This window comes from Tigriopus californicus, chromosome 12, assembly GCF_007210705.1.
Source record: "Tigriopus californicus strain San Diego chromosome 12, Tcal_SD_v2.1, whole genome shotgun sequence".
Classification (NCBI taxonomy): domain Eukaryota; kingdom Metazoa; phylum Arthropoda; class Copepoda; order Harpacticoida; family Harpacticidae; genus Tigriopus; species Tigriopus californicus.
The window spans coordinates 5292630-5300918 of record NC_081451.1 but is presented as its reverse complement, the minus strand read 5'-3'; the positions used below and the strand labels follow the sequence as shown (position 1 = coordinate 5300918).

Below are 8289 nucleotides of genomic sequence, written 5' to 3'. Positions count from 1 at the left end.
GTCTCTAATTCTGACACTAAAACTACGAAAATTGAGCCTGACGATTTTAATGCTTGCAATAAACCCTCTGAGATAGCACCTCCTGCAATCTAATTTCACGATTGCAGTCAAAAAGATAGGCTTAAATCGAAAGATTGAATAAATAACATCATACCTTAATCATCAAATGATCTGAACGAAAAAAATTTTCATATCTCATTGTATCTAAATGGGTAAAACGAGGTTGGGAGATTTCGTTTCCACTCCAATCGAAATACTACACAATATTCTTTCCATGATATTCTCTCCTAGAGAAGAGAAGTGGAATAGAAACAACAAACCTGGATTTAGAGAGTTAACAGAAGTCTATCTTCTCGCGCCAACCTGTTTTAAGCAAAGATTAAATTTGCGATTTAATTTAGTTTACCATCTTGTTTGAATAAGTGGTATTCTAGTACTGAAACAGAAATGTAGCGCGGTGTAAGAACCACACAAAAATAACTTTTTCTTCAAAAGTATATGTACTCGGTTATGGACAATCAAGTTAGATCACAACTCGATTGGTTAAGTGCTTATATCTGCTCAACACCCAAACCACGGATGTTGTACTTTATTTTTTATTGTTACTCTTTCAATGTACAAGTCCAGTTTGATGGTCATAAATTGTATGTTAAAATTGAACACATGCATGCATATATTCAATTGAATTAAGAGGATATCCCATTTTGTCAATCATACCCAATCTAAAATTGCAAAACGTAGCAACTGCACATTTCCAGTTTGTAACAGATAATTAGAGTATTTGATGATAAGATATGGTTCATTTCAAATTTCCCAATCTTCATACACCCGTTTTAGATTCATGAAACCTCTAACATTGTAGAACATAATAAATAGTTGGATAGTGTCGAAACACCCAGTATATTGATCTCCAGCTGATGACATTTAAATAAGGGTGACTGGACAAAATACCTCAAATGGATCGATTATGTTTCCCCAATTGATGTTTTCAATTACTTCGTGTCTCCAGTACCAAAGAATTTTATCTAAATGCCGCCATATCATATCATTCGACTAGTGTTTTTTATAAACACATTTCTTGACCTTCAAATTTGTATTCAAGCACCACTTGGAACTGCCTTGAATAGCCATGCCACGAATTCCCTGTAAATGGCATAGATAACAAGAGCAAATCTTAGCATTTCAATAGTAATATATCAATCCGAATGCAATGCTGTTCCGGAATTGTTCTTATCTTTGGGCCAGTCTGTCACAATGTAACTAGTCGTCACCCTTCAATTGGCCAACGTCAACACAAACGCAACTCGATTCTGACAGAGTGGAGTGGCTGTTATTCTGTAACACTTTTTAAGGAGACAGAAGAGCTCACACACCAACCATGGGAGGGGTAATGAGTTATTTTCGGGGACTTTTTGGCAGTCGAGAAATGAGAATCCTCATTTTGGGCCTGGATGGTGCCGGAAAAACCACTCTCCTCTACAGATTGCAAGTGAGTCACGCCTTTTGACCATATTGTTCCCTTTACGTTCAAACGATCAACCCTCCAAATGTAGGTCAGTGAATGGGTTGGGTTCCAATGTCGAGTATTTGGCTTCGGCTGACAAGAATCTAAATGTAGGAGCGCGGGATCAGTATTTGAGCCAGATAAGTGTTGGTTGAGGAAGTGGAGGGGCATGAAGAAATAAATAGTTTGTATGCGAATTTCCTTGTTCAGAATCTGTTTTCCTTAATCATGACAACCACAAACTCCCAATTTGCTAAAGGTGGACCTCTCCGATGCAATGTTGACCTTTACAATTGAGGAAACAAGTTCTGATAAAGTTAGACTTGACTATTTACGGAAGTCATATTAAGAGGGCTGATGAGAAGAAGGCTCGAATTGGTTTCCAGATTTCATTGGAAATTGGTTTTGCCTAACGAGTATTATTGCTGTGTGTGCTTGCTTGAAATCGAGTTGAGCGATATCTTTGAGAGGGTTTTAGGTAAAAGTGTAACTTTGAAATACCTTTGATCTTGAACGGGTGAAATGAGTACTGCAAAGAACGAATCGAAAGTAATTTACATTCAACATGACACTACGCATGAATTCGCTAATCAGAAAGCACGATGTTCTTAACTTTCACGTTCGAATCAAACATTGAGATTGAATTTCATGAGATCCGTATTAAAGCACCATTTGCGGATTGATTTCAGGTGGGCGAAGTGGTGACCACCATACCCACGATTGGTTTTAACGTGGAGCAAGTCACATACAAGAACCTGAAATTCCAAGTGTGGGATCTTGGTGGTCAAACGAGTATCCGACCATACTGGCGATGTTATTACTCCAATACCGATGCTATTATCTACGTTGTCGACTCTGCTGATCGGGACCGTATGGGCATCTCCAAACAGGAATTAGTCTCAATGCTCGAGGTAACTTTCACGCCATCAAGAAAGTGATCAGCCAAAATTAAGGCTTGGAATACAATCTAATCCGATGTTCTTCGTTTTGGGCAGGAAGAGGAATTGAAGTCTGCGATATTGGTGGTTCTGGCCAACAAACAGGATATCGAAGGCGCCATGTCCGTCACAGAGGTACGATATGTTTGGTTCATTCAATCAATTTGACAATTGTAAAGGGTAGAAGGGCAACTGCTACAAGCTTTCTTCTCTATATTGTAGTTAGAAATAACGGATCTGAAGTGAAAGGGAGAAATAAGAATTAGTTTTCGAATTGTAAATGAAAATTTATAAAACGGTCGATAGAAGTTTCATCTTCACCAGAACAGCAATTTTAAAGATGTTTCGTGTACCTGCTAAAGGAGTAGTCCTTATTGCGTCCAATGCTAAACAGGAAATTGCTCTCAGCTCAATGAGCGAATGCGTATCAATTTGAAACGTCATATTCAGAAAGATGTTCTGGAAACATCCTCAGAAAGTGTTATGCAAATTGGTTCATTTGCCATGAAGTATGGCCATTCGCCTGAATTATGCAGGCTTTCATTTGGAAAAACATTCCATTTTTAGGCCCTTTTGATGGAACTCATATGACGGACATTCTTGCAATCCTATAAGTTTCTTCGGAACTTCTACTAAAAGCAATTACTCTGGCATTTTTTAAGCAAGAGAGGTGGTGATAATTTTGGGATCGTTAAGCTAGTTTACTCTTAACTTAATGAATTTATGGCTTGCCTACTATAATGAAAAAAGGTTGTCGTGAGAATGTTTCCTTGAAAACTGCTAGAAAACTGATGACACTTGCCTGAATTTATTTCCTTATGCAATCGATTAACAATATATTTTTATTTCCCTGTGCGATTTTTTGCTTGTGGACAATAACATCAAGCTCTCTTACTGAAGTAGAAAAAATCGTATGAGAAAAAGGAGAAAAAAATGGCCATCAAAGAAAAGAAAAGTGCCGGTGGTGATCCTTTCGTGACCTTTAAATGATATCATATTCTTTCCAGGTACATCAAGCATTGGGATTGGAGGCCTTGAAGAACCGGACCTTTCAGATTTTCAAGGCAAGCGCCATTCAAGGCGAAGGCCTGGACGAGGCAATGGAATGGCTCTCGAATTCTTTGCAAGCTAAAAAGTGATCCTTTGAGTTGAGCCTAGAGACGCCTCTCTCTCTATCGGCTGCTCACAATTGTTTGATTTGATTCACTCTTTTTTGTATTTTTGTGTTTCTTAATCTTGAAAAATATACGTTGATGTCACCCTGAACGAACTCTGGCTGACCAAATGGGGAAATTTGCTCAGGAATGTTGAAGGGAAGAAAGAAGCTCTAGGAAAACAATTTCGTAACCCCGGTTCCTGTTCGCCTTTGGCATCTGACCAACATCTCTTCGCTCACTTACTTTCTAATTCCCCCTCACTCAGAAACGGGCACACCCACTTACATTTGTTCGCAACTCACTCAATAAGAACACCATTTACATTGTCGATGCTAAAAAAAAAATCTGGCTTCCTTCGAGGTTCAAGATGTCTAAAGAAAATAACTTTTTGCAGACACGAGATGGAGAGAGAGGTTCACCCATTACGTTGGCTCAATGATGATATAACAACTATGCTTGTCCCTTGGGCCACTTTTGAATGCATCTAGTGAGCGCAAATGCCCGAGCATTTTTGGGTGAATAACTGACGGCGAATTATTGGAGGATTGGCTAATGTCAGAATTGAACTTTCATATTGCTACTTATCTATGAACAAGGTCATAGATGATCACGGAGCAGGGGATTACCGCAATGGGGTGATGATTCAAATGATCCTCAATACAACCTATCCTGAATAAGACCATAATAATAACAGCCAGGTTTTCATTCAACTTTTATCCTATGAATTTAGATATTCATATGAGAACAACAACAACGTGGTCTACAGTAGAGGAGAATTTGAAGGGAGTGGAAGAAAGTGCTCGCCTTGAGTTACCGGGACAAGCTGTAGCGAGGATAAAAGTCTTTTTGAAAGTGTTGTCGAGGATTTGCTCCAATTTTGAACTTTCTCATTCAGTCAAGGGGTCCGAGGAGGACGACGAGGACGAGTGGTAAAAGGGATGGATCATCCATGCATCGACATACTTTGGCAGACACTGCAAGTAGCTGTCTCTCCTCACAATCGGTGCTCACTTCATTCTTGCCGTGTATTTTCTCCGGTCCTTAACTAGAGGATTGTGTCACAGAATGGCTTCATTATGAACACCTGGCTCCAGCCTTTTTGATTGTGATTCATGGGTACCATGATTGACTACAGAGCTCTGTATGAGCAGCAGCGCTTGGAAAATGAGGTAAGCAAAACAGAATTTTGTTTCTTTTTTCTTCAATTATTTCGGGTATTTGTCGTACATTCATGCAGATTAAGCAGCGAAGGATTACAGAGCTTGAAGCCAAACAGAAGATTTTGGAACGGAGTTTCCGGAAAATCTTCAAGTTGCGGGAAGAACTGAGGTTCTTACAAGAAGAAGCCGAAACCCAAAACCTAGCGATACAACAAAAAGTCAGAGACATCCCCAATCCTCCCGAATTAGAGTAAGTGCGATCAATTATACTCGTAAGGTAAATCTCCGACCCGTTCTACCAACGACAAACTGATTTCAGACCAGACACCTGCGAGGAAACTTTCCTGGAGATAGTCGAAGCTAGCCCCGAGCCTCCGCGGATTAATTTTATCAGGGAGATTGACCCTAAAACAGATTTGCCTTCTCCGGCTCTACCCCAAGTGATCTACAATTGGGACTCTCGCCCCCTGTCCTCGTCCAACTACAGATTTCTCACCCGATCCCGGTTCTACAGTCCACAAGTGGACGAGCTCAAGCTGAATTTCCAGTTCCGCGTCAACTCATGCAGACTCCCGGATAAGATCCAGGTGGAGATCAAAGATCACACCGGGCGGATCGTCTTTCAAAAGCGCCAAAACATCTACTACATAAAACTCCAGGAGCGGATCTCAGTCCTTGACCCTGGGCGTGACTACACACTTGAAGTGAAGACCGTCAAGGATAAGACCGAGGCCACAGAGACCCTCACCATCCACAACAAGCATTTCCAGAAACCCATCCCTAAATCCAAACCCCCTTCACTCATACCTAAGCCATGTTCCACCATAGACCTGAGTTTGGCCAAAGCCTTCCAGGGCCTGGTGGAGGAGGTCCACTGCCTTGAAGAAGCGGTGCCTATTGAGGTCGAATTCGTGCCAGAAGTGACGGCATTGACGCCAAAGAAAGTGGAAGGGTTTAACCGCGCCCTTCGAAATTCCTGTGTTGTCCTGCGGCGCCCTCAACCAGGGGTGCTGAAAAGACAGGGTCCTATCCCGTTGGTGAAGTACATCTGGCAGAGGGGTTTCAGGAAGGGCAAGGACGGGGTATATACCAAGGTGCCCATCCTTCGCGTGTCGGCACAGTTCCCGGACAGTAAAGACATTCTTCCGTGCGAACTGGACTATCTGATTGAGGGTGAACGGCTGCAGAAATTTGCCCGGGTTTTACACCGGCGTTCAACTTGTGAGTTCCAGCTGGACGACAGCCGGGATTATTCCCTGGAAATGAAGAACTCCAACCGATTCCCAGAGTATGAGAGCTTTTTCATGCCACTAAAGTTCAAAGTCAAAGGCCAAACTGGGATATCCGACGCCGAAGAGTGGTGCGAGGTGTCATTTGGACCTGAACCATCGTCAGCCACCAGTTCCGAACCCAATTCATGGTCTCTATGAAACAAATGAAAAGATTGAATCGAAATAGAAAGCAACGCATCCGAACATAACGCGTTTTATTTCTTCCCAGAATTAAGATCACGGCACCTCAGCATTGCGTCAACAGAAGCCAATCTTGTCCATATGAAACATTGATCACTAGAGCGGGTAAAAACATTTAATTTAAATAAAAAAATATTTTTTGAAATATTTTGGCCAATTTTTCAAAAAGTAAATATTTTGACGTTTTCAGCTCCTTGAGAAACATTTTGGCCCATTTTTGCCATATTACGATGCCAACCTCGAATCCAAGCACTTTAACAAACTTGGTGAATTATGACTTTACCGCGTGAGAGCTATTTTTGATTGTGTGTGCAGCCAACTCCAGTGTTGCAGTTCGTGCCAGTATTGTTTTTTAGAGTCAGCCATCGTTCTGCGTGCACACGGGTGGTCCTACAGAATATAAAATTGCATTGACCGATCAAAGCCAAGTTTGGAGCACTAAGGTGCATGATACTCACAAACACAGACAGCTAACGGAAGACGCAAGTCCCATGTAGATTTTGATTCAAATCTCCATGGCGTCAAGCATAAGTAAGGCGGTGTTGCCGGCCACCAAGCTCAAGTACCTAAGTGAATTTAACGAGAAGAATGAACACCCATTCACCTTCATCTCGGCCAGGACTTCAAATGTCTTCTGCAAATACTGTGAGAGCACTTTTTCTGGCGGGCAAAAGGAATTATTCCGACAACACATTAAGAGTTCTAAGCACTAAGCCAACAAGGTATTGAAAAAGAAGCGCACATATACTCAGTCTCTTTTGACTGAAGTGATTCCCCTCAACTGTAAAAAGTCAAGGGTTGACATGGTAGGAGAGGACCTGTGTCGAGGTTTCCTGGCCGCTGACATTCCCATCAAGAAGCTTGAGAACCCCGTTTTAAGGGAAGTACTCGAATCTAACTTGGGTATCAAATTGCAACGTGAAAAAGTCTTCAGGATCAAACACATCCCTAAGTGCTACGAGGACATCATGGAGTGCATCAAGGAGGATTTGAAGGAGGGACCAGTCTGGGTCAGTGCTGACTGCTCCAGGGATGCCTTAGGGAGAGAAGTGGCAAACGTGATTGTTGGAATCCTTGATGGCAAGCAATACTGCAGGCCACATTTGATTCATGTTGAATTTCTGGAGAAGGCAGATTCTGCTGCAATGGCGCGTACCATCAATGAGGCTCTGAAGAAGGTGGATCCTCAGTTTGACATAACAAGAGCCAGGATCTTTGTGAGTGACGCAGCGCCATACATGTTGAAGGCTGGGCGAGACCTCAAGATTTTCTATCCCAAGCTGCATCATTTAACTTGCCTCTGTCATGGGTTGCATTTAATCTGCCACCTAGCCACAGAGGTTTTCCCAGACGCCAATCGGCTCATTGCAACGATGAAGCTGGTTTTTCTTAAGGCTCCGACCCGTCGAGCCACTTACAAGGAATGCTGCCCAAACCTCCAGTTGCCCCCAGAGCCTTGCCTAACTCGTTAGGGCACCTGGGTTAGTGCAGCGTCCTTCTACTCCAAGCACCTCAGTGAGCTTGAACCTGTCATTAACAGCTTTGACAGCGAAGCTGCCAGGAACATTTCAGAGGTCAAGGCCTTAATGGCTAAGGACAGCTTGAAGGCGGACTTGGCCTTTATTGAGACACACTTGTCCTTCCTTGCCACATCCATCGCTCAGCTTGAGGAGGCTGGGCTGACTCTGCACAACTCCCTTTCTATTGTCTCCATGACTCAAGACAAGATTAACAGCATTCCAGGATCCAAAGGCAACATTTTTAAGGAGAAATTGTTGAGAGTTTTGGCAAAGAACCCTGGGCTCAAGACGTTGAAGGAAGTGGATTTGGTGATCCAGGGGCAACTACAGACCCTTCCGGCTGGCATTGAACCTGCCACTGTTGCTGCCCTCAAATTTTGTCCTATGGTCTCAGTTGATGTTGAGCGCTCCTTCAGCCAGTTCAAACACGTATTTTCGGACCGCCGGCAGAGTTTTAAGGAGGATAATTTGGCACAAACTGTGATTGCAAACTATTATTTCTCTCGTCGTCAATAAACTCAAAAGAGTCTGGCCTGTT

At 42.5% G+C, this 8289-nt stretch overlaps 2 protein-coding genes across 2 annotated transcripts; both read left to right on the top strand.

The window, feature by feature from the left end:
* Nucleotides 1-1279: 1279 nt before the first annotated feature.
* LOC131892411 (ADP-ribosylation factor-like protein 1) lies at nucleotides 1280-3708 on the top strand. The gene is made up of 4 exons (XM_059242276.1): nucleotides 1280-1489; nucleotides 2194-2415; nucleotides 2500-2577; nucleotides 3450-3708. Exons 1-4 carry the CDS (start codon nucleotides 1379-1381, stop codon nucleotides 3579-3581), a joined length of 543 nt encoding a protein of 180 aa, XP_059098259.1. The 5' UTR covers nucleotides 1280-1378; the 3' UTR covers nucleotides 3582-3708.
* A 711-nt stretch (nucleotides 3709-4419) lies between these two features.
* On the top strand, nucleotides 4420-8289 carry LOC131891982 (uncharacterized). Its single transcript, XM_059241694.1, has 4 exons — nucleotides 4420-4768; nucleotides 4837-5009; nucleotides 5079-6336; nucleotides 6422-8289. Exons 1-3 carry the CDS (start codon nucleotides 4712-4714, stop codon nucleotides 6187-6189), a joined length of 1341 nt encoding a protein of 446 aa, XP_059097677.1. The 5' UTR covers nucleotides 4420-4711; the 3' UTR covers nucleotides 6190-6336; nucleotides 6422-8289.